Genomic DNA, 27,322 nt, shown 5'->3' on the forward strand with positions numbered 1-27,322 from the left:
CTTTCTCTTCAGTCATTTCTCCTTTCATTTGTCTCTCTCAGATACAGTCTCTTTATATCCTAATTCACAGGATTACTTTTGGTTCCCAGCACATAGCAACCATCCAGGATCCTAACTTGTAGGACTTTGTGTTATTCTCCTGCCTTTCTCCTGTCCTCTACGATGTACCTACAAAATCCCCACTTTAAGGTGCAGCTCAAATGTCTGTTCCTCTGGTAAGCCTTCCTTGATTCTCGCAAGTAGAGGCACTCATTGCCTAGGTCATGTTTGTTTAGTTCTTCATATGCCCCTCAATCTCCAGCAATATAACACTGCATTGTAAATTGTATCTGCTTCTATTTGTCTCCAATTCACTAAACCAAGAATAGGGACTCTTAGAATCAGAAACCATATCTGTATCATCTGTGATCTAGCTTCTTTCTCCCAAAACACACACAACAGATACTCAGTAAACAGCCATGGAATCAGAGCTAACATGTTTAAGTTTAACTCTTATTTTTCCATTGATGAATTCTATAGTAGAGAGAGTCCTAACAACAAATTCATTTCTTATCTTCAGAACCCACTTGAGAGCTCAATAGCAACATGAGTTCTAGAGTTAGTACTGTTCAATAAAACTTTCTGTAATGATGGAAACGATTTATACTTGCACTATCCAGTATAGTGGCCACTAGCCACATGTAGGTACTGAATGCTTGAGATGTGGCTAGTGCAAATGAGAGACCAAATTTTTTTTTTTTTTTTTTTTTTTTGAGACAGAGTCTCACTCTGTTGCCCGGGCTAGAGTGCTGTGGCATCAGCCTAGCTCACAGCAACCTCAAACTCCTGGGTTCAAGTGATCCTCCTGCCTCAGCCTCCTGAGTAGCTGGGACTACAGGCATGTGCCACCATGCCCGGCTAATTGTTTCTTTATATTTTTAGTTGACCAATTAATTTCTTTCTATTTTTAGTAGACACAGGGTCTCACTTTTGCTCAGGCTGGTTTCGAACTCCTGACCTTGAGTGATCTGCCAGCCTTGGCCTCCCAGAGTTCTAGGATTATAGGCATGAGCCACCGTGCCAAGCCAAGAAACCAAATTTTTAATTTTAATTAATTTAAATTTAAAAGTCCACATGAGGCTAGTGGCTACTAACTTTGACAGTGCAGCTTTAGATCCTACTTGGTAAGGAGGCTTCCTATAAAGGAAGAAAAAGTTTCCTCATTAATTCAGCTGTTATTGGCCCCTGCCTTGGTATTGGGGCTTAAGGGACTAGATACAGTAGGATGGGGTGCCTTATGAAGTTCAGAGCCAGAGAAAGCCCTGCACTGCCAGTGAGTGATCTCTGCCTACCTGCAGAGGGCCTGAGAAAACCCATTATTCTATGGGGAGTGGAGCCAAAAGGCTGACTCTGTAGGCAGCCCCAGGCTGAACTGTTAAAATCCAGGCAAATAGGGAGGCTGGACTTCCTGGGCCAGCTCTGCAAACCCAGACAATATCAGAGCAGGCTGACTGCTATCTAAACACTCCTATGACCCAGAGTTACAGAGCAGGAGACAGGAATTTGATAGAAACAATGAATTAAAGGCTCTGGACAAGGGTCATCTGCAAAATCAGATAGCTCTGTTTATAGGACAAAGTGTCAGATGGGTTCAAAACTCTGTCACTTATAGATCACTCTGAAGCTAGTAAGCATTGTTAATAAAGGAATATTAGAAAACCAGACAAGAGAGTCAACACCCAGACTCCTCCCTCCCTCAGCTATGCAAAGGGCCCTTGAAGGTCTTAGAGTTGTTCCCAGCTTGAGACTGGGTGACAGTGGGAGATGTACCCCAGTTCTGTGAAGAGAAGTGTGGGGGTTGGTATTCCACCCATTCCACCTTTCATTGATAAGGAAGGGTACCTTCTCTTTCCTCCCTCTTGGTGCCCTGGAATCCCATGACTTCCATTATTTTAAACTGTCTAATAAAGTGATTTATTAAAATGTCTACTTAAATGTGAAGTAAGCTTTATGAGACTTTCATATGAATAAATTAACAAGCCAGAAAAGTTGTCTCAATAGACCATTTGTCCTCATTTGTCAGTCAGAAAATATGGTCACCATGTGCCCCAGGTCACCAAAGTGAGTGAGTGAAAAGTGTACTTGAACAGGCCATGGAGCAGCAAGGAGGAAGATGGCCCATTCTGGACAGGGAGGTTGTAAGGATACTGGCAGGCTAGGATGAAACTTTATGCCAGAAAATGGCAAGGAGAACAGCTGTCTTATAGTTCCATGCTCTTAATATCTCATTGCATTTGAGAAGGAGCCCAAGCTTTGCAGTCAGGCAGGCATAAGCTCAAATCTAGGCTCTGAATTCAAATCTAAAACCCTCAAGGGCAGGTCTGAGTTTCAGTATTCTCATCTATAAAAAAGGCATAATGATACCTATAATGCTGGATGCTGTGAGAAAGAAATAAGACAGTATAAAATATCTAGCATAGTGCCTGGCACACAACAGACTCCTAGGTCTCTTTCTTGGATTGTAAACTCCAGCTCAGAGCCCCTCTTGCCTTGTAGGTGGAGTTCAGATTTTTGGTTTTCCCAGATACATTATCTATATCAAAATCCAGATGCAATAAAAACAGCTTAGCAGTCTGCTAAGCTTGACTACATTATATTTCTCACAACTACCTTGTTGGGGAGGTATTGTTATCACCCCATTTCATAAATTTAGAACCTGAGGATCACAGACTTAGCCAAGCCATAAAGCTGGTCAGTGGCAGAGTGAGGATTCGAATCCAGGCCTGTGTGGTTTAATGCCCAGCCTCCGGAGGGCCAGGCAACCCTGCTTTGCAGGGATGACAATGGTTTGGTTGCTTGGGATTTCCTCCCCAGCCAGGAGCCCTTACCTGTGTAGCTCTTCATCAGAGGGTGAGTACTTGGCGGTGACGTCAGCCAGCTCCCCAAAGATCTGCTTGCTGTAAACGGTGAGGGAGGATAGCAGGATTAGTTCCTGCCATGTAGAGCTCAAGAGGCACGTGTAATCCTTGATTGAGAGCTCACAGAAGAAAGGCAGTTTCTTGATCCAGGCAATCTGCCTAAAGAGCAGCTCATCGGCCAGGCGGCAAAGTAGGGCAAACAGCTCTGCCTGTGTCACAGCATATCTGGGGGTCAGGGACAGAGTAAAGTCACTTCCATCAGCAGAGGGTGAGGGCACACAGAGGGGGTACTCCTAAGGGAACAAAGGGTCCCTGGCAGCAGGCTCCTTGCTCAAAGACCTTTAGTTTCATTCAATTCAATTTTCTGATAAATGGGCAGCAGAAAGCCCAGGGATGGAGAGGTGGGTTTGGTGAGAAAAGATTGCTAAGGTGAAAGGAAGCTTAGAAATTTGTGCAATTATATCAGGGAATATGTCTTTCAATGTTGGCGTCCTAATGTTACATGTCTTAGAGAAAATCCAAGTGACTCCTGTCCTTGTTTTGGCAATGAGAACTCCAGTGGGGTGGATCTGGTACTGATCCAATACTGGGACTGGCATAATCTCAGGGCTGATGATGGCTGAAGAGAATTGAACTAGTTCAGGAGCTTTCCCTGCTCTCACTGCACCCTCTGGTGGTGAGAGTTCAGGAACCAGAGTTGCTCACTCTCTCCTTTAAGCTACAGCTAGATGGCAGGAGCAGGGCATTTCTCAATTCTGGGAGAAACGGGGTTTCTGAGGCACAGGCTCAGTTGCTTGCTTCCTCTCAAGGGCTCTTGGCAAGACTTTTCCTCACATCCCCACATCCAGATTTATAAAGGCTTTCTGTGGCCTTCTTGTGGGTGAATATTTGAATCTCTTCCTCTGAAATTGGAGGCTAGCTTAAGAAATTTTAGGCCATCTTCTGGGAGGTCTAAGCTTGATAACATTCAAACAGCTTATGTTCCAGGCTACAGGAGTAATGGGTGCACCTGGTTGAAGGTTGAACTATATCTACGCAGGAAGAGCTGACTGAAGCCTAAAGGGTATTCCTTCTACCCATAAGCCTGCACCTAAAGCTGTCACATGTCACCAGGCTACCAATGAGTATGTTGGCATGGGGTGCAGATAGGCCATAACAAGTTAGGGCCTTGAGCCCCTTGCTCAGGAGCCTAGACTTGATGCATAATTATCCATAGAATTACAGCTTATCTCTAACACCAAAACACTCAGACCATCCCAGGGCCTGGCTTACCTAGGTGCAAGAAGAAACAAAGATCCTTCAATCCCAATTCCATAGTAACTGAAAAGTAACCCAAACTCTATGAGAAAAGATGCCTAAGGAAAAAAATCAAGGTCGACTGACTTCAAAGATAAGTACAGATTTGTCTTCTGATGCTTGAGTCATTATCCTCCTGACTCATTCTGAAGCTGGGGTATAGTATAGCAGCCAGGGATGCAGGTGGGTTTGGGGTAGGGAAACTTTGAGACTGCAAGGGACTAGGCAGGGCAGAGCTCACTCACCCATCTTCGATCAACATGGGAGTGCCCAATGGCTCCAGGTCCTCCGCTGACACCAGCTGGTGAATCAGACTGTATGACTGGGGATCCAGGCTGCGAGCTTGTGGGGGCAGAAGTGGCGAGTGGCCAGAATAGCTAAAAAGGTGCGGTATGTATTGATAATGTGGAGGCATAGACATTCCCATGTACTGTTCCCTGAATGCCATGAATCCATTTAGTTCCACAGACCTACTGGAGAGAAAAGTCTCATGTCAAGTGGAGTCATGGCAGGTCTAGTGCTTACTCAAAGGAAATGAGCCAGAAGGTGGCTTAGGTGTTTTTTGGCCATGAAGTCTGTGTCTTCATCAGGCTGGGGACATTTAATTAATGGTTACATGCATGTCTCCCCTACTGGATTCCCATCTGTGAAACAAGGATCTTATGTGAATGTGGGGCTCACCATTGGACACTCAGTGCCTGGCAGAGTATTCAGGTACTGAATAAATATTGGTTGAATAAATTCTTTGTACAGGTGCCACATCTGGAGAGTTTTCAATGGATACGCATAGACTATGATGACAAAAGTGGGTGTCTGTATTATTTTACTGCTAGGAAAACTAAGGCAGATAGGCTGAGTGCCTTGCTAGACCACAAAACAAATCTAGCACCTAGCAAGGAACTTGGTATGTGGCAACAACTCCCTAAATAGTCAAAGGAAGGAACTAATTAAAGGAATAGCTGAACAGGATGAAAGTTATAATTAAATATGAAGAGAAAGGCAGATTCTTACCTTTCTTCCCTTTCTTTGAGAAATCTAACCATTCTGTCATCTAATTTTGAAAAAATCCTCTAGCTTTTACCTAGATATATCTCCTATAACTGGGGTTGACAAACTTTGGCCTGCAGGCCAAATCCAGCCTGTTTTGATAAATAAAGTTTTATTGGAACACAGCCATACTCACTGGTTTACATACTGTCTACAGCTGCTTTTACACTATTAAAGGCAGAGTTGAGCAGTTGAGACCCAGACTATTAGGCCTGCAAAGTAGAAAATATGTACTATTTGGCCTTTACAGAAAAAGTCTGTCAACCTCCGTCCTATAACAAAGGTTTGTGTCCTAGGGAAAATCATTATTAACAAAGTTTGGCAAATTTCTTTCTATGCATATTATATACGAATAGTCAAGGTAATTGAGAACACACTATAAACACATTTTATGTTCTGTTTTCCATTGAACACTTTATGTCATATGATTTTCCTATGTCATTAAAAACATATTATAAATGTAATATTTATGGATTCATAATATTTAATCCAATAAATACACCATGACTTAACATAGCCAATTCTAGGTTTTTTAGTCATCTAAATTGTTGCTGATTTTTAATAATATTAATAATGCTGTGATAATTATCTTTGTGCATAAATATTTGCTCCTAAGTCATATTTCTTTAAGAGACTGCTTCTCAGGCAAAGAATTACTAAACTAAAATGTATGTTTGTATATTTGAAAAGTTTTTGATACAAGTTGCCAATTGTTCTGAAGAAAGATTGTATCAGTTTACATTTCCTAAAGAGGTGCAAGAGATTGATTTTATCTAACAGCCAACTGCATATTATCATTAAAATAAACACTACCACTACCACCACCAAAAACTTTGCCACTTTGGTGGGCAAAAATTTAGTTGCATTTCTTTTATTGTTACTGAGACCATTTATTTTCTATCAGTATTTCTTTTTAGTGAATTACCTGTTCATACCTCTGCACAAAACAAAATGTTTTCTTGTGGATATCTATTAAATAATAATATCTAAAATATTTTTGCTTATTTTTCATTTACTAAAATATTTTTGAAAAAAAAAAAAAAAAGAGAGAGAGAGGTTTCTGGGGAAAGGAAACCTTCCCTGGTAGCTGACAGATCTGTTTCATACCTAACAACTAACTAAACTCTTGAATCAAGAGTTTCTAAATTTATATTCTCTTATGGCAGCAAATTTGCCTGGCTTAAAAATCCTTCAATGTTTCTTAAAATTTATAAAGCAAAAACACTGACTCTTGCAAGGCAGAGAAATTATAACTTAATTCAATAGTGTCAATGTGGTTTCTTTATTTCAGTAATAAGATAAACGAGGGAAAAGAACTTCATTTAAAATGTTAGTCTGTGTCATCAGTCTTGGTCTCAAAAATAAAAAAAAATAAATAAATAAAATAAAATGTTAGTCTGAAGAATGTATGGACATTAATAGAAGCTATAGCACTTTATCAGTCTGCAAAAGAGACTACTGACACTTTAAGGACTTTAGCAAAAATATGGGCTAGGAAACACTGCTTTGAATCATCCTGGTCCTTTCCCTAAGAGCCCGAGGGAGCAAGAGTACAAATATCTAGCTGAAATAGTTTGCCTTAAAGCTCACCTGGACGATAGCGTGGAGCCTGGTGAAGGCTGGTTGCTCTCTGAAGCCCTGTTTCCAGGGGAACTGTGGTCGCTATCACCATGGTTGCTCCAGTGATTGGCCTCTTCTTCAAACTCCTGCCCAGACATAATCCTTTCGATCTCTTCTTCTGATATCTTAAACAAGGAATCAATACATGTTAGATTGGATGCTCAGGACACTCCCTCTATTCCTTCTTTGGGGCTGAGAGCTTATTCAAATCTCATGACGATTCCCAAGACTATCTAGAGAGAGACCCACATTCCCTCTCTTTCACCCCTATACTCCAGGCCTCTCACTAATCTTAGGACAGCTTGGCTGCTTGCCTCCCGGCACCATGTCCCATTATGGCCCTCATCTTGCTCATTTACCCTACTCTCAAGCAACAAAGCCTCTAGGTTCTTCAATACTCTTTGTCCTTGAGTCTATTCCTTCCTAACCCTGAAACACCATTCCTCAATGACAATCTTCCATTAGCCCTTAAGACCCAATTCAAATATAACCTCCTTTGTGAAGCTTTCTACTACTACCTAGACAGAATTTTAAGTCCTTTTTCTATCAACTCATAATTCTATGTATTCTGCAAGAGGCAGAACAACATAGTGGTTAAGGGTAAGAATTCTGGAGCCAGACTATCTTTGTTCAAATCCAGGTTCTGTAACTTCTAGTTGCACAATATTGGTGAAGCCATTTAAATATTTGAACCTAAATTCCTTCATCTGTATGGTGAAGAGAATAATAGTAGCTACCTCAGAGGATGGTTATGAGGATTAAATTAGTTAATGTGTTTCAAATATTTATAAAAGAGCCTGGTACATAGCAACAATTACTATTTTTATAAAATGTGTGATGATATATTATAAAAATACCCTATACAAGACCTAAAACCATGAGGGGATCTAGAAAAAAGTACTTAGTAAATGCATGTTAAATAAATAAACAAATGTTCATTTATTTTTTTATTTTTTTTTTTGAGACAGAGTCTCGATTTGTTGCCCAGGCTAGAGTGAGTGCCGTGGCGTCAGCCTAGCTCACAGCAACCTCAAACTCCTGGGCTCGAGCGATCCTTCTGTCTCAGCCTCCCGAGTAGCTGGGACTACAGGCATGCGCCACCATGCCCGGCTAATTTTTTATATATATATCAGTTGGCCAATTAGTTTCTTTCTATTTATAGTAGAGACGGGGTCTCGCTCTTGCTCAGGCTGGTTTTGAACTCCTGACCTTGAGCAATCCGCCCGCCTCGGCCTCCCAGAGAGCTAGGATTACAGGCGTGAGCCACCGCGCCCGGCCACAAATGTTCATTTATTAAGTACCTACCATGTACCTTTGCATGAATTTTTTTTTTCAGTAAGAAAGCATATTGAATTAAAAAAAAAAACAAAACTGCAACTCACACAAGTGAACTGATGTGCCCAAGATCATACTGTGTATCCATGTCTGGGCAAGAGTTAGAGGAAGAGGCCAAAGTACCCAAATATTAAGTACAGTGCTCTAGTTACTATACCATACAGGAAGTGAATAAGCTTCTATAAAGTATCTAACCCAGATTTCAGGCCTAACTGGCTAAACTCAGCATAAAGAGTGAGAATGAGTGCTAAGGAGGAGGGGCCAGAAGAATTTTTATTTGTTGTTCCTATAGAAACCTGGGAGGACATTTTCTCCCAAGTCTATCTGACTAAAATTGATATACTTCTTTACTTGAGCAGCCTGTGAAGGAACCCTGAACTGCCTTGATAGTAAATTACAGGAACATTTAGAACTGGAAGCCAGCTAATACACAGGACTTGGAGGGGAAACAAGAAACACTTAACTGGTGTATAAGTTGAGTGTATAAGTTGGTGTATAAGTTGAGTGGTTTGTCTGAAATAACTTGGATTACATATTAAACTAGAGGGAGTGTGTGTGTGTGTGTGTGTTTTAAATTCAGTCACATGTAGCAAACAACTTTTCTCTTAGGGGTCCTTAGAACTCTTAAATCATTGTTCACGCTTTACAAGACATATGAAGACAAACTGTGCCATCAAAGTGCATGACATTTGCTAAGGCCCTGACTAAAGAAGCTCTCAGTGATGGTGGTGAGAGCAGGACCAGAGCTTGGAAACCATGGAAGTACTTGGGCTGGTTGAAAAGGGCCAGTTCTGGTGAAATAGCTCATTTCAGTTGGGAATGGAAGTTGGTCTGCACCTGTCTCTCCCTGCGGATCCCATAGGACACTGGGCAATCATGGATGCACTGAACAGGGAACAGAGTATGTTGGGAGTGCTTGAACCTAGGTTCAAATCTCATTTGTCATTTCCTAGCTGGGTGCTGTTGGGCAAGTCACTCAAGCTCTTTTAGCCTCAGTACCCTCATCTGTAAAATGGAGATAATACCATCTCCCTTGTAGCTCATGGTTCCCTCAAGGGATACTGGAGCAAAGAAGTATGCAGGTTTGTGTCAGACAGACTTGGAGATTAATCTAAGATAGTACAGGTGCAAAATGGGTGCTCAATAAATGAAAATTCTACCCCTTCTTGTTTTTATTATTTAAAATAATTAAACACAATTAAGAACAGATCTCTCTGCCTAACATACTACCTATAAACAGTTAAAGACCAAAAGGATACGCCCAGTATCACAAAGTCAAATGCAGTGACAGGTGAATGGGTTTCTGTGAGCAATAGTGCTTTCCATTCTGGAGAGAACACAGAGTATGGAGATGTAAGGGGCTAAAGATCCCTGGCACAGTAGGAAAGTCACACAGGGTATTTAAAAAACATTAGGTACTACTGAAAAAGGTTCTTCATTGAGGAAATATTCTAGAATTCTTCCCAATGGACAAACATTCTACTGCAACTAAACATAAAAAGAGTGAATATAAATAAAGGCCATATATGAAAAGCTCATAGCTATTATCATACTCAATGGTGAAAAACTGAAAGTTTTTACTCTAAGATCAAGAACAATGCAAGGATGCTCACTCTTGCCACTCTTATTCAACATAGTACTGGAAGTCCTAGTCAGATCAATTAGGCAAGAAAAGAACCCCGAATAGCCAGAAAAATCTTGAGAAAAAAACAACAAAGCTGGAGGCCACACACTTCAATTTCAAAACATATTACAAAGCTATAGTAATCAAAACAGTGTGGTACTGGCATAAAGACATACATATAATCCAATGAAACAGAATAGGGAACCCAGAAATAAACTCACATAGTAATATATGGTCCAGTGATCTTTGACAAAGGTTCTAAGACTGCACAATGGGGAAAGGACAGTTTCTTCAACAAATAATGCTGGGAAAACTACATCCACATGCAAAAAAATGAAATTGGACCCTTATCTTACATATACATGAAAATCAACTAAAAATAGATTAAAGACTTTATAAATATAAGACCTGAAACTATAAAACTCCTAGAAGAAAACACAGGGAAAAAGCTTCATAACAATGATCTTGGCAATGACTGGATAAGACACCAAAAGTACAGGCAACAAGGGCAAAAATAGCCAAGTGGGACTACATCAAACTAAAAACCCTCTGTGCAACAAAGGAAACAATCAACAGGATAAAAGGCAACCTATGAGATGGGAGAAAGTATTTGCAAGCCATACAACTCATAAGGAGTTAATATCCAAAATAGATATTGAACTCCTATAATTAAATAAGAAAAAACAAATAACCCAATTAAAAATGAGAATAAGACTTGAACAGACATTTCTCCAAAGGAAATAAATGGCCAACAGATATATGAAAAGATGCTCAACATCACTAATCATGAGAGAAATGCAAATACAAACTACAAGATATTACCTTACACCTGTTAAGATGTCCAAAAAAAGATGCAGAAAATAGTAAGTGTTGACAAGGACGTGAAGAAACTAAAACCCTTGTGCACTGTTAGTAGGAATGTAAAATGGTGCAACCACTATGGAAAAGAGCGTGGAAGTTCCTCAAGAAATTAAAAATAAAACCACCATATGATTCAACAATCCCACTTCTGGGTATTTATCCAAAAGAACTGAAATCAGGATCTCAAATAGATATTTGCATTCCCATATTCATTGCAGCATTATTCAAAATAGCCAAGAGGTAGAAACAACCTAAATGTCCAATGATGGAGGAATGCAAAAGAAAATGTGGTATATACATACAGCCTTAAAAAAGAAGGAAATCCTCTTATATGCCATGTAATAATAAGGATGAACTTTGATGACATTATGCTAAGTGAAATAAGCTAGTTATGGAAGGACAAATACTGCATGATTCCACTTTATGAGGTATCTAAAGTAGGCAAATTCTTAGAAACATAAAGTATGGTGGTTGCCAGGGGATGAGAAGAGGGGCGAATAGGAGTCAATGGGTATAGAGTTTGAGTCATGTAAGATGAAAAAGTTCTAAAGATCTGCTGTATAACAATGTACATACAGTCAACAAAACCGTACCATATACTTAAAAATTTGTTAAGGGGCTGTGTGTGGTGGCTCACACCTATAATCCCAGCACTTTGGAAGGCCAAGGCAGGTGGATTGCTTGAGCTCAGAAGTTCAAGACCAGCCTGGACAACACAGGAAGACAGCGTCTCTAAAAAAATTTTTTTTAAAATTAGCCAGGCATTTTAGTGCATGCCTTGTAGACCCAGCTACTTGGAAGGCTGAGGTGGGAGGATGGCTTGAACCCCGAGTTAGAGGCTGTGGTGAGCTAAGATTGTGCCACTGCACTCCAGCCTGGGTACCAGCAAGATCCTTACTCTCAAAAAAAATTTTTTGTTGTTGTTAAGAAGGTAGACTTCCATGTTAAATCATTTTTACCAGAATTTTTTTAAAAAGAGAAGCTATTAGTCCAGACCAAAATAGATGAATTTATAAGAGATATATATTATTTGAATAATAAGAATAAAAAAATATTTGATTAAAAAAAATGAATCTAGCAGAGTTGGGAATCTTATACACACACACCAGGATTGAGTATATACTATTTACCAAGCTCATGTGATAGGAAATTCCCCATATATCATCAGTGTATAACTCAAAACAACTCTAAACTCCTGTTTTCATTTCTCCACATTTAATTGGCTAACTCCTATCAATTTACCTATTAAATATCTCTTGAATCTATACCCTCCTCTCAATCTGCAACTGTCGTTGCTCTGCTTCAAACTACTATCTATATATCTCTTGCCTGGGACTTCTACAAAACCTAACTGCTTTCTCTCTCCCTCCCTTTCACTCACTTTCATTCCATTTCTCAGAAACCATTTTCAGTGCTAGATGATCTTTCTAAAATGCAAATCTGAGTATGTCCCTCTCTCTACTTAAAACCTTTTAGTGGTTACCTCTTGGTCCATACCAATAATTCTTAAGGCATTCTTCCTGCCTATTGATTCATTTGATGGGTCATAAATAAGTTCTTCTCCTGCAGGGAAGTAAGAACCAGTGGTATAGGCTGGCCCCACAAAAGCTTTTACTAAGGAACTATAGACAGAGATAGCTGAAGGCCACTCAAGGAATCTGCCTCACCTCCTGCCACTCCACTACCTGTGCCCAATGTTCCAGCCTAACTGAACAAACTCCTTGTAATTCCTTAAACACTCATCTTTGGGTCTTTTTACAGTCTATTCTGTCTAGCATGAATAAAAGATGCTTGTCTTTCCATCCCTTCCCAACACAGCTAATTCTTCCCTCTCCTCCAAGACTCAGTTCAAACTTTACCTTGTTTAGGAAGCCTTTCCTGGGTGTCTCCAGTCCCCAACCATGGATCTAGTCCAAACAGAATAGAGGCCCCTCCCTCTGTACTCCATGTGCATCCTCTGTTATCTCTCATTGTACTATGATGTCTATGTATATATCTGTTTCCCAATAGATGAGTTCACAGTACAAGCCCTGGAAGAATAGGAACTTCATAAAGGTCTATGGGATTGAATGAGTATTATTCCTACTTTACAAATAAGACAATGAACATTCTGCTAATATATCTTTAGATAAAATGAGAGCAAAATAGTCTTGCTGATTTCTGCCAAGCTAAGTTATCTGTAACCTTAAGTGATTGACAAGAAAATCATCTAGATGGTTCAGACCGGAATTGGGTTCACTGCCTATGAAATCCTTAGGAAGAGTTGAGGGATCACAAGAAGAGCTTTAATCATTACCTTATAAATGTAAGATTTTCAAAGCACTTTCACATCCAGGTTTGAAAAGCAGTTTTATAGGAATGAATGCAAAATTCCCATTTTATAGGAATGGCTCCCCCTAGCAGCAGATGAAAGGATCAAAGGGAGCAGCTCCAGCATGGATCACAGCAAGTGAGGCCTGGAACTCACCTGTACTGGCCCAATGCTCTTATTCCGGCCTCCAGGCATGCCATCTTCTCTGATAGCTGGAAGAAAACATAAGTCAAGAAAGATAGTCAGAAGCATGTTCACAGAAGTCTAAGCACAAAAAGAGAATTTATTTGGCCAAAAGCACAGATGGTAATTAGTGAAGCCAAGATTAAAACACAGGTCTTTCTGTACCCAAAGCATACACCTCTTTCTATTATGCCAGGGTACTACATAGGCAGCAATATTTGGGTACTCAAGGCACTGGGTGCATACTACATACACACACTGTATACATTCAGTATGCTCAATAAAGGTGACAGCACTGTTAACTAGTCCCACTTATAAATATCCATATAAGTCCCACTTATAAATATCCCACCAGGATGATGCATCTGAAGGCTTTGGTAAATTCCAGGGGAGGAATAGAGAGACTATTTCTATTTTTAAAAATACTATCTTTTATTCCCAGCCTAAGATTAGGTTTGATTAATAGAATCAGGAGAACAGGTTTGTGCTTTTGCTTTTTTCATTAACTGGATTTTTTTTTTTTTAGACAAAATCTCACTTTATTGCCTGAGCTAGAGTGCTATTGCATCAGCCTAGCTCACAGCAACCTCAAACTCCTGGGCTCAAGCAATCCTACTGCCTTAGCCTCCCGAGTTGCTGGGACTACAGGCTTGTGCCACCATGCCCGGCTAATTTTTGATATGTATACTTTTAGCTGTCCAGCTAATTTTTATTTATTTATTTTTTTTTAGTAGCAACAGAGTCTCACTCTTGCTCAGGTTGGTCTCAAACTCCTGAGCTCAAATGATCCACCTGCTTCAGCCTTCCAGAGTGCTAGGATTACAGGCGTGAGCCACCACACCCGGCCCATTAATTGGAATTTTGACCTCACTGGTTCCTCCCTGCAAAGGCAGTCAAATAGAGCTCCTTTGCAGTGGAAGGAGCTTACTTAGCATTTTCTAACTATAAAAAGCATCTTTTAAATATCACCAGCCTCACTAAGATTAACAGCTACAAATACTATTATCATCACTGTTTATGGAGCACTTAATATAGAAGCACATAGAAGGAATCCCTGATTTGTAATTATAGGAGGGGCCTAGGATCAGGCAAAGCTTCTGGAAAAGACAACTGCTGAACCGAGTTGTAAAGGCTGAGTAGGATTTAGGCAGGAAGGAAAAGAGTGCTCTAGGTTGAGTGAACAGTATACAGAAAAACTTCAGGTTAAAAGTAAGAAGAAAGAATGGACTGTTCTTTCTGGGAACTTGCAACTGGTTCAATCTGGCTAAAGCATGGGGGTGGGTAGAATACCAAGGGTTAGAGCTGGAGAGAAGCTAACTTTCTAGCACCATAAGATACTCCAGGCTCATTTCATATTTCCTTGCCCAGCCCTGAAATCAACTAGTACTCCAAGGAGTCCTGATTCCTTTACTGATATTTGGGTGCTAGATCTGGGTGCTAGGTATGCTCATTGCTATTGGGGTATTATGGCTTCTAGTCTTTTTCAGTGACTAGAGCTTGGAAACAGATGTATGTATACTAACTCATATGCCCCCACACATCTCTATTTTTATGTCTATCTAGCCATATAAACATGAGTACATATTGAAAGATGAGTACATATTGACACCACTGGTTCTAATCTAGCACCAGAGATACTATCTAGCTTTCTCATGTCCTGATTTATAACTTCCTTCTCTGATGTGAGAAACCTGATTCTCATTGTCCCCAATATATTTATTCACTTGTTCAACCCTAGTATACAAATAAAGTAGCAAGAGAATTCCTAACACATAACCTCGAAAGGAACAAATTTTACAAACTAGAGTGCTTTGTTTATATATTTCACTTTGTCTTTAGCCTTACAGTATACAGTCAAAACACTGTTTTCAAAGGTCAACTGCTTTCTTCACCATCCCCTTCTGTGTGGCTATGTGATTCATTTGTAATACCAGTTAGATTTATTTGTCGCAGTGTGCATTCCATTTCTCTGTGCCCCTTCCCCACCCCCTCATATCCTGGTTGATTAAAAAAAAAATCTACAGGTAGTAAAATTTACTTTTTTGTGGTGTATAGTTCTCTGGGTTTTGACAAATGCATAGAATTATGTGTCAATCACCACATTTCCACACAGAATATTACTTACCCCCCAAATATTCCCATGGCAACTGCAATTTTAATCCTGCTTTCTCAGCACCAACCAAGAGGTGGCAGGGTTTCTCTCTGAGAGGCAGCCTTTACCAGGCAACTTGGGCCTGCGGGTTCTGCATGCAAATAGGCCTAGGGAGACAGCTCCCTATTCCTCATACCCCATGTGTCATTTTCTCCTGCCTATGGTTAGAAGGGTTATGAGATTAAGTTTCTTTAAAATAGGTGAGTTTGGTTGGAAGCCTCAGAATCTCACACTTCATCTGAATAAGTGGGATGATTGATTCATCAGAGAACAGTCAAAAAGGTAACTCATAACTATGCTTTGATAAAATATTCACAGTGAGGGCAACAAGGGAGATGAGAAAAGTGAACGCCAAAACCAAATCAGGGTGAAAGTGGGAAGATGACCACAGACTCTCTTCAGGATAGTTTTGTTTGGTATTGGTGGCTGGAAAAGATTTCTGTAAGAGGAAACTGATAGTGGAGAAGGGAAAGGATTTCCAGGTAAAGGAAAAAACCTGAGCACAGGCAGGGCAGTGTAAGGCATCCTTGATGCACAGTGTTCAAGGCAGAAAATGAGTTAGAAAGACAGGCAGGGGACAAACACTTCAAATGTTCTACAATGGTTTATCCTTCAGCGAACACTGGGCATTCCAACATGCAAACAGCTATGCTATATGGTAGACATGTAAAGCAGTCTGTTATCCAGGTTATGTAAAGCTCTGCTTGAATAATAACAAATTATAATTTAATAATTATTAATATTAACTGTCAACATAACCACCCCTAAATTAACTATTGCTAAGTCATTTTACTTCCCTAAACCACATCTATAAATTGGAGATAATAGTTAATAACAGGGTTGTTGTGTGTATTCAATGACATAGAAGTTTCTGGTATACATAAGTGCTCAATAAATATTAGTATTATAAATGAATTATAAACCACCTAAACTAGGTGTGGTGGTACACACCTATAGTTCCAGCTACTCAAGAGGCTGAGGTAGGAGGATCGTGTGAGCCCAGGAATTAGAGGTTGCAATGAGCTATGATCATGCCACTGTATTCCAGCATGGGCAGCACAGTGTGATCCTGTCTCTATAAAGAAAGAAACAAACAAAAACCCCAACTCCATCTACCTAAATTTATCTAAATGTCTTTCCATATCTCTCTTACCTTTCTTTATAATGTGCAAGTTTTAAAAAGATTCTTCTTATCCCATACACAATAAAACCAATCTGAAGTACATCTGGATGCCTGCATTCATTAATGCTGTAAGATCAGTCTGAACAGCTCACTAAGTCTGATTAACCCCACAACTCCTGCACATTGCTATCCCTAGTATCTTGTTGGGTATTTTATATATGCTATCATATTTATTAATAATCCTCTGGAGAACTCTGAAGGGTATCATTATACCATTTTAAAGGTAAGATAACTGAGTACCAGAGATATAAAGCAAACTGCCTAAGGTCACGGAGCTAGTCTGTCTGCCTCTAGAGCAGGGGTCCTCAAACTTTTTAAACAGGGGGCCAGTTCACTGTCCCTCAGACTGTTGGAGAGTGTGCACTGTGGGCCTGGGACGAGTTGGCTGCTAAGGAGGACAGGCAGCAGTGGCAAAAACACCTGGCGGGCCGGATAAATGTCCTAGGTGGGCAGCACGTGGCCCGCAGCCGTAGTTTGAGGGTGTCTGCTCTAGAGCCTCTGTTCTTTCTACTGAATGACACTGCTGTACTCTATTTGCCACCCTCCATGGGACTACTCCTCTAGGGTTCTGACATTGGTTCTTCTTGCTTCTGTATCTAAACTCTCCCTGTGGGTGATTTTTACCCACTGATAAGACTTTAACTACCACTTCTATGCCAACAGCTCCACAAACCTCTCTTTGCAGGCAGGACTTTTCACCTCAGTTCAATTCTAAATATCTGACTTCCTTGGTAGACAGCACTATGTGTCCTTTTCAGGTACCTCAAACTCAGCATTGCCAAGGCCAACATTTGCCCCACCCTGCTTTTTAGTCTGACTTCTTTTTTCCTGGTAGGACCATTACTCTTAATCTAAATCTTCAACTTTAACTTCTGGTGCTGCCCAATATTCTGTGTGTTACCAATTCCTATCGGGTTCTTTCATGACATCTCCCCAGCTGTGTCTCTTTCCCCTTCCCTCCTTCAGATCCTTTACATCTTTCCTTCTGGACTCTTCTAAAAAACTTTCTAGGTGACTTTTCTGCTTTCTTTACCCCAATCCATCCTTCAAAGCTGTCCTTCATATTAATCCTATCAGAATATCAGTTTATTTTTATTTTTTTATTTTTTATTTATTTTTTTTTTTTTTTTGAGACAGAGTCTTGCTTTGTTGCCTAGGCTAGAGTGAGTGCCGTGGCGTCAGCCTAGCTCACAGCAACCTCAAACTCCTGGGCTCAAGCAATCCTTCTGTCTCAGCCTCCCAAGTAGCTGGGACTACAGGCATGAGCCACCATGCCCGGCTAATATTTTCTATATATATTAGTTGGCCAATTAGTTTCTTTCTATTTATAGTAGAGACGGGGTCTTGCTCTTGCTCAGGCTGGTTTCGAACTCCCGACCTCGAGCGATCCGCCCGCCTCGGCCTCCCAGAGAGCTAGGATTACAGGCGTGAGCCACCGCGCCCGGCCAGAATATCAGTTTATTCAGGTCATCTCAGGCTAATTGCTCCTGGAAAGCTTCCCAAAAATCCCTAACTCCCCACCAACCTGGATGCTGACATCTGAGCATGCCTAGCCTCTGAGTTCACCATAGTTCTAGAAAACAAAATGATATCGCCTTCAGGGGTACCTCCCACCTCATACTTTTCCATCCAAAATTTCTACTTCCTGTCATCATCCCCTGAAAGAACTAATGCAGTATATTAATCCCAGTTAGGACTTGATTGTTAACTGGGATTTTGCCACATGAGGTTAGCACATTTATTCCCACAGAATCCTTAACATCTCACCAGTCTTTCTCCCCATGTAGTCTGGGAGGTTCCAATAGATAGGGACTATACCAGATTCATTTTTTGGATTATGAGTATAAAGCCTAATATATAGAACAGGCTTGGGAAATTAATAACTCCAAAGCATAATAGCTGACATTAAAGGAAAAGTGATGAATGAAGGGTGTACAGTGAGAGCCATGAGTACCACTCACCCTTCCGGTTCATCCCCATCTGAAGGCATTTGAGCAGGCGGCAGTACTGGCACCTGTTCCTCTGCTTCCGAGACATGACACAGTTCTTGTCACGACTGCACCGATATACCCGTTTGTTGCAAATGCTCCGCTTGAAAAACCCTTTGCAGCCCTCACAGGAGATGATCCCATAGTGCAATCCTGTAGCACGATCCCCACAAATGAGACAGGTTCGTTGTTCAGCCCGATCATCTGGAACAGAAACTGAAAATGTTCAAGTTAGAGCACAGTAGAAATAATGGCTTTATGCCTGCAGTTCCTAAAACAAGCAACCATGCTTTGTGTAGAGTAAGAACTCCAGGATAAAGGGCAAACAGGGAGCACATCTTTGAAAACTCTGTCCCAAGAATAGTCCCTGCATCTACCTGAAGACACAACCTATTAGGTCATTAAATATGAAATGTCCGATTTCGACTCAAAAGTTTAGTTTATTACATCTCAAACATGAAGCAGTACAATGAATCAGAGTGTGTGCCTAAACTATTGACACAGTTTTGTCATCTTAATGGTAGCTTGTTTATACCAGCAGCAAAGAAGCCTAGAGAGCAAGTGGAGATGAAATTGCAAAAGGCATTTTCCACAGCTTGTTAAGAATTTAATATATTTCCTTGCAAGAAGTGGTCCAAAGCCTGGAAGAAGTCAGTTGGAGGTAGTCAGTTGGTGCAAGGTCTGGTGAATACAGTGGATGACAGAGAGTTTCCAAGTCCAGCTTCTATCATTTGAGCAGTGTTGTTTTTTGCAACATGTGGTTTTGCAAGAGGATTGGCCTGTCTCTATCGACCAATCTCGGCTATTTAATCATAAGCAACCTCATCATTTCATCCCATTGGTTGCAGTAGACATCTGCTGTAATCAACTGACCAGATTTCATAAAGCTATAGTAGATAATACTGGCACTGGACCACCAAACAGGACACCATTAGCTTTTTGTGACGAATATTCAGTCCTGGACTGTGTTTCAGTGCTTCATCTTTATCCAACCATTTGTGCTGAATGCTTGCAACTGTCAAAAAGAATCCATTTCCATCACATGTAACAATATAGTGTAGAAATGGTTTGCCTTTATGTCGTGACAGCAAAGAAAGGCAAGCTTTGATATGATTTCTCTTCTGATGCTCATTTAATTCATCTGGTACCCATCTATCCAGCTTCTTTACCTTGCCCATTTGTTTTAAATGGTCCAACACTGTTGGAACAGTAATGTCAAAACTTGCTGCTAAACACCGTGTAGGTTGAGATGGATTCACTTCCACTACAGCTTTCAGCTCATCATTATCCGCCTTGGTCTCAGGTCACCCACATGGCTCATTTTCAAGATTAAAATAGCCAGAATGGAACTTCTCAAACCACTGATACACTGTGTGTTCATTAGCCACATTCTTTCCAAACACTTCACTGATATTTCAAGCTGTCTGCACTATATTGGTTCCACAATGGAACTCATATTAAAAAATAACACAAATTTTTGGCATATCCATCGTTTCACAAAAACTGCTCTTAAAAAAAATTTTAAAGATAATCACAAGCCAAAATGTGCATTTGGATGTATGAGGATGTACCTTCACAATAAAAAACAAACAAACAAAAAACCCAACAAGATGTGTCAAAGTGAAATGTCAGAGATATCAACTGTCAAACTTAGTATCTAAGGAGACTGGACATTCCATACTTAATAACATAATAAAAAAAACAACTCACACTCCTCCTCCTGGGTTTCATCATCACTTGGACCAGTATCCTAGGACAGAAACCTAGGAAATATCTTAGACTCCTCTGTCTCCCTTACCCTCCTCATGCACAGTCCATTAATCCTATCCTGTAAGGTGGTGGGGTAAGTATTACTGACAATATATTTAAGTGCCTAGCATATGGTATACACTCAATAAATGATAGTTATAATTGTTAACAAGTGAAGAAGTTTTAACCATGCCCAGCTAAGCCATCCATCCATCCAATAGAGGTTTACTAAGCAACTATTCTATTCCAGGCACTGTTTGTTCTAAGGCATGGATACAGCAGTGATGTTAAGCAAATTGATCTACTTTACCTTTCTGAGTCTAATTTCTCTCATCTGTAAAATGGGGGTTATAATGGTATCTATATCCCATGGATAAAGTACTCATCACTGAACTTGGGCTACAACAGACATTTAATAACTGTTACTAATTATTGTCATCATTATTATCCCAGCAGGTCCACACTTAATGTGATAATGACATTCCTGAAAAGAAAAGCACTTGAAGGCAATGTTAAATGAGGGTCATGGTGGTGTATATAGGAGGGATGCAGAAAAGGAAGGAGGCTTGCATTTATGGAGCTCTTATATGCCAACTTTGAGATAAATCTTTTTTTTTTTTTTTTTTTTTTTTTGAGACAGAGTCTCACTTTGTTGCCCAGGCTAGAGTGAGTGCCGTGGCGTCAGCCTAGCTCACAGCAACCTCAAACTCCTGGGCTCGAGTGATCCTTCTGCCTCAGCCTCCCTGGTAGCTGGGACTACAGGCATGTGCCACCATGCCCGGCTAATTTTTTATATATATATCAGTTGGCCAATTGATTTCTTTCTATTTATAGTGGAGACGGGGTCTCGCTCTTGCTCAGGCTGTTTTTGAACTCCTGACCTTGAGCAATCCGCCCGCCTCGGCCTCCCAAGAGCTAGGATTACTTACAGGCGTGAGCCACAGCGCCCGGCCTGAGATAAATCTTTATGATTGCTATTTGTAGTAAGCTAAATAACTGCCACCCATAGAAATCATCAGGTCCTAATCCTTAAAACCTGTAAATGTTCCCTTATAAAGAAAAGAGGTCTTTGCAGATGTGGTTTCATTAAGGATCTTGATTTAGGGGATTATTCTGAATTGTATGGGTGGTCCTTAAATGCAATCACAAGTGTCTTCAAAAGAGAGAGCAGAGGGAGATTTGACAGACAGAAGAGAAGAAGAAAAACATATATACAGAGAAGGCGATGTGAAGACAGAAGCAGCAATTTGCCACATGCTAGCAGTTACCTAAAGTTGGAAAAGGCAAGAAATGGATTCTCCCCTAGAGCTTCCAAAGGAAACATGGCTCTGCCAATACCTTCATTTCTGCCCTGGGATACTGATTTTGGACTTATGGCTTCCAGAATTGTGAGAGAATAAATTCTTGTTTTAAGGCATTCGGTTTCTGGTAATTTGTTACAGCAGCACAGGAAACTAATATACCATTTTTTTTCACACAAGGAAACAGACATATTAAGACTTGTCCAAAGTCACACAGCAAATAGCAGGCATTCAAAGAGAAGCAGATACATGAGACTATGCAACCAGGGAAACAGAGAATGACAGATATGGAAACAGGTTCTTGAGGACTCTACAGTTCTTAGTCATAGACTTTTCTAAGGTTTGGATGCACTTTCTGTGAACAAATAGCAAAGTGACAAACTGTGACAAATTGACATAGCCATGTTCTTGTAATACAATCCTCATTTTCTTTCTTAAGGTAAAAGAGTTTGTTATCTGCAACTAAAAAACTCTTTAAAAAAAAAAGATACTCCTTTAGGAGGCTGAGGCGGGAGGATCGCTCGAGGTCAGGAGTTCGAAACCAGCCTGAATAAGAGTGAGACCCCGTGTCTACTATAAGTTGAAAGAAATTAATTGGCCAACTAAAAATATATAGAAAAAATTAGCCAGGCATGGTGGTGCATGCTGGTAGTCCCAGCTACTCGGGAGTCTGAGGCAGAAGGATTGCTTGAGCCTAGGAGTTTGAGGTTGCTATGAGATAGGCTAACGCCACAGCACTCTAGCCCAGGCAATAGAGCAAGACTCTGTCTCAGTTGTTAAAAAAAAAAGATACTCTATAAAAATGGCCCTAGTGTAATGAGTATTCCTTTTATTTTCCTTTTGAAAGCACAAAGGAAGCTCAAGATAAACAATAGAGAAAAGTTAAAATAGCAAATTTAAAAAATGAAATCAGGTAAGGCCAGTCAATGCCAATGAATAGCATACAAATAGCACTCACTATGTTTAAGATGGGATTTCGTGCAATGTTGGGCTTGAGATACTGAAAAGGCTTGGAAATGGAGCATGGGAAATCATGATTGGCTATAGAAGAATCTATTTTCTAATTTTAAGTTAAAACTTTCAATATTCCATTAGATATGATTATAATATAAACCAGAACCTTACTAGAATAGGCTTAAAAATAGTTATAACTAATCTTTATCTGCAAGGACCACACCTTCTTTCTACACTAGTATTTCACTGAACACCTACCACAACGGGGTAGACTTTACTTACTTCATTGACTCATGTAATTCTCAAAACCCCATAGGTGAATACAATTGTTATCACTATTTTGTAAATGACAAAATGGAAGCTCAAAAATGGTTAAGCAACTTGTTCATCTAGGAAGTGGCTGACCCTGAACTGCCAGTATCAGAACTGGAGTTCAATAACCTCATAAAGCATTCACATGGCATTCTGTGTAGCATCTGGATCCAGAGCAAAAGCCCCACTGAATGACAATTAAATACAAAAAGGTTAAGAATCTGCTCATGTTTTATAACACTAGTTGCTTTTCTCATGATAGGTTAAAAAGGCCACATTGAGATCAAAGACCAGAGGAGCATATTTTTCCAAGGAGCTTCGAATCTTATGATTGCTTCTTTATCTGGCCATGGCTATTACTGCCATGTAATATTTCTATAAACAGCATCCATCTATGCCACAGACCAGGAGCTAATTCAAGAGGGAATTACTCAAAGGTATCTGAAAAAGGCTCTCTCCAGATCAATCGTGTAGCCCTTCAAACAAGCATTTGGAAAACTTCTCTCATAGTATGTGGAAAAAGAATAACAACAGGATCAGCTATTGTTAACTGAGCACTTAGGTGCCAGGCTCTGGCCAGGCACTTAATATACCTTATTGTGCTGAATCATCACAACAAACCTAAATGAGGTAACTTCATTTTACAGATGAGGAAATTGAGGCCCATGAGTCCATATCACTCCCTAACAGTCACCCAGTTAGTAGGGGAGGGCTGGAATCCCCAAAGTCTATCTTTTTAACCATAACATTCTTTGGCCACAGCAAGGCAAATCTATCCATTGTTTGTGCAGGTAAGTCAGACACTTCCCCACTTAAAACAAACAAACAAACAAACTAACAAACAAACAAACAACAAAAAAGCCAAGGTCTCCCTTTGTAAATGAACAAACTGAAGCAAAATACCCCTAATGGTGCCTGGCCAGAGTCATGTAGATTTCTGCATCGCCTATTCTCACAAAGGACTTGAGGGGTATTTAAAGCATGTTTACATTCATTATCTCACTTGTACCAGGCCAAGCCAAGGGTTATTCATATCTTATAGATAAAGCAAAAAACATTCAGTGAGCACCAACTGTGTACCATGCAATGTGTAAGAATTTTTTACATACACTATTTAGTCATAACAATAACTGTGAGAGGTATTATTATCCCAATATTACTGAATCTGGAATCTTAAGAGTTAGAAAGGGACTTAGAAATTGCCTTGAACACATCTTTACCCAGTAGAGGGAATTCATGCCAGTAGAGGCATGAATTCCCTCTACTATATTCCAACACAAGGAGTTACCCCATCCGCTTACTTGCACATCTCTAGTGACTCATTCTATTCATTCTATTTTAAACAGTTCTAATAGTTCAAAAACTTTTCTTTACATTGAACCAAACCTGAAATTTCCTTCCCACATTGTCCTGAGTAATGTGTCCACAGGCAAAAAATAAATGTACAACCTAACCTAGTTATATATAAACCATTTAGAGATTTAAAGATAATGGAGTTCCCAACTGATTTTTTTCTTTCTCATTTCTTATTTTTAATCAATTATATAGTATCAAAATCTCTCTTAAAACAAAGTATTGGTCAGGCGCAGTGGCTCACACCTGTAATCCCAGCACTTTGAGAAGCCGAGGTGTGAAGATCACTTGAGGCCAGGAGTTTGAGACCAGACTGGGCAACACAGTGAGACCTCATCTCTACAAAAAAATTTTTTTAATTTGCTGGGCACAGTGTTGTACACCTGTAATCCCAGCTACTTGGAAGGCTAAAGTAGGAGGACACACTTGAGCCCAGGAGTTAGAACCTCCAAGTGAGCCAGCCTGGGCAAAAGAGTGAGACTCCATCATATATATTATCTGGATACTTTTTCAAAAATTTATTTTTATCTACAGCATTCCTTGACTAGTGAACCCTTCTCAAAAGAAATGTTCATAGCTATTCCTAATCCAGTGCTCTTTATTTATTCAGTGCTTTACATATACATAAAAATAATTTTTTAAAAAAGTATCCAGGCTGGGCTCAGTGGCTCACGCCTGTAATCCTAACACTCTGGGAGGCTGAGGCGGGAGGATTGCTCGAGGTCAGGAGTTCGAAACCAGCCTGAGCAAGAGCGAGACCCCATCTCTACTATAAATTTAAAGAAATTAATTGGCCAACTAAAATATATATAGAAAAAATTAGCCGGGCATGGTGGCACATGCCTGCAGTCCCAGCTACTTGGGAGGCTGAGGCAGGAGGATTGCTTGAGCCCAAGAGTTTGAGGTTGCTGTGAGCTAGGCTGATGCCATGGCACTCACTCTAGCCTGGGCAACAAAGTGAGACTCTGTCTCAAGAAAAAGAAAAAAAAAAAGTATCCAGATACTAAATGCTTTGTTTTTCTTAATACAAGACTAAATTAGTTTTGTTTATATGGTTCTGTTTCTGCAGCTAACAACAACAGTAAACACATAAAGTTTATAATTACTGAACCTCTGTGACATGCCACATATGTTATAATGGGAAAACTGAAACTCAAAGAGGTAAAGAAATTTAATCTTGATTACAAGAGTAGAGCTGGATTTAGAATTCAAGAACTTCCAATTCTAAGAATGCTATATTTCCAACCCCACCCACTCTGACCCCCACCCAACCATACACACAATTTACATCTGCTTCATAGACATCTAAACCCTGAAGTATTTACCACACATACCATTAGCCCATGTTTTTCTTATTCCATTCTTGGGGAGTTAAATGCTGAACCCAAGGGCAGGACTTTATATATTTGTCCTTGATCAATTTTATCTTTATGTAATAAATTCTGTATGTCATTCTAGTCTATTGAAATTTTGGGGGATCTGGATCTTACCACCTAATATATTAGTGTTTCCTTCCACCTCCTTTTCTACATGTGGGGGCAGTGTTACATTATTTTCATGTCTATCCTTAAAACATTATTAAACAAAATATGACCTTCAGGTAAGCCATTGAAGTCCCTTCTCCAATTTGACTTAACCATTAGCATTCTGGAAATAGTTGCTCAACTAGTTTTATCTCTTACTTAGGCCAGACACTCTAGTCTAGTCTGCATTTCTCTCTTTCATACACAAAGTTATCACAAAAGACTATTATATATTTCACCGAAATTCCACATTCAACAATTCTACAGCAATCCCTGACTACTGAGCCCATCTCAAAGGAAATGTTCACAACTATTCCTAATCCAGTGCTCTTTATTTATTCAGTGCTTCTTAATTCAGTGTTTTAAATCTGTGTTATTCTACCTAAAATATAAGGGGAAGAAAACCAGGCAAATAAGCACTTCAAAGTTGAGACTATGGCTCATAGTTGATGAAAAGCTGAGGGTTTAAAAAATGACAAGTATTTGAAACCTGGAATGAAGTAGTTTGCTATCTACAAAAATACCAACAGGTAAAAAAACAGTGTGGGTAAAGAGAAGACTCTTACCAATTTATCAGAAAAACTGAATGTTTGTCTTGGTTAGGAATACCTGAAGGGCTCAGACTGCAAACTTTAAATACCCATTCCTATGAGCAGGAGCCAGGACTCCTTAAAGAAATGGTTGACTCCCAGTATGACAGAGAATATATATAAGATGAGCCTTGTTGTGATATCCAAACTAATAATGGGGTCATGTCAAAAGGATACAGGAGGCAACATAAAAAGTCTATTAGCCTAAGATGGAACAATCTATACATCAAAGAAAACACTGATGGCAATGGATTAAAATACTTCAAATATAGAAATCAATGAGTTAATAATATTAAAAAGAAAAACCTCATTAATTATCACTGCAGGTTGCTAGGACACCAATTCATTATTCTGAAAACTCATGACTAAAGGGAGGGAGAAAAGCAAACATTAAAGTAAAAACTACTGGAATCTTCCTCTCTTGATCATTTTCCCAAAAGAGAAGGGAGCAGGGTGGAAACCAAGACTGTTTTTAAGAAACTTTAAACTTTAACAAGATTGAGATTAGGTAAACAGATATACACTACAATCAAGGGAACAGCCTTTGGTGGGTTGGCAATAGTGCTGATCTCAGGTCAGCAAGACACGATAAGCCTCAATTTGAGGATAGAAAACAAAGTGACAAATGTTGGCAGTACAAATCTCTGGAGCAGAGGCAACAGAATATAGAGATTAAGACCTTTGGATCTAAAATCAGACTTCTTGGGTTTAAATCTAGACTCTGTCACTTGCTAGCTATGTGACTTCGTGAACGTTTCTTAACCTATTTAGAGGTACCTCAGTTTCTGGTTTATAAAATGTGGATAATACTATCTTTTTAAAAGAACTGTTGGGAGAAACAAGAAGATTGCCTATAAATGACACAGAGCTCTAGCTTCCTCATAATCTGTATTAGAATGAAATAGCTTTGCAGAGTATATATTGTTGCTTAATTGTCTTTCTTTTTTTAACCTAAAAAACTTTAAAAAATTACACCAGCACAGAGGAGGAGGAGTCAGTCAGCTGGTGGCAGGGGAAAGTAATGACAGATTTCCTAGAGGAGG

The 27,322-nt window shown here is 39.8% G+C and overlaps 1 protein-coding gene across 4 annotated transcripts in view; it reads right to left on the bottom strand.

The window, feature by feature from the left end:
• The window catches only part of NR6A1 (nuclear receptor subfamily 6 group A member 1), a 238,189-nt gene that overhangs the window by 16,930 nt on the left and 193,937 nt on the right, over window positions 1-27,322 (bottom strand). For 3 of the 4 annotated variants that reach the window (XM_076009029.1, XM_012771870.3, XM_076009031.1), the window contains 5 exons: window positions 18,471-18,713; window positions 13,148-13,203; window positions 6,831-6,985; window positions 4,439-4,666; window positions 2,868-3,122 (listed from right to left, as the gene is read on the bottom strand). In XM_076009029.1, coding sequence (XP_075865144.1) covers window positions 2,868-3,122; window positions 4,439-4,666; window positions 6,831-6,985; window positions 13,148-13,203; window positions 18,471-18,713 — 937 coding nt within the window. The remainder of the gene's footprint in view (window positions 1-2,867; window positions 3,123-4,438; window positions 4,667-6,830; window positions 6,986-13,147; window positions 13,204-18,470; window positions 18,714-27,322) is intronic. The other variant, XM_076009030.1, reaches the window with a different exon arrangement.

The sequence above is a fragment of the Microcebus murinus genome, chromosome 12, assembly GCF_040939455.1.
Source record: "Microcebus murinus isolate Inina chromosome 12, M.murinus_Inina_mat1.0, whole genome shotgun sequence".
NCBI lineage: Eukaryota > Metazoa > Chordata > Mammalia > Primates > Cheirogaleidae > Microcebus > Microcebus murinus.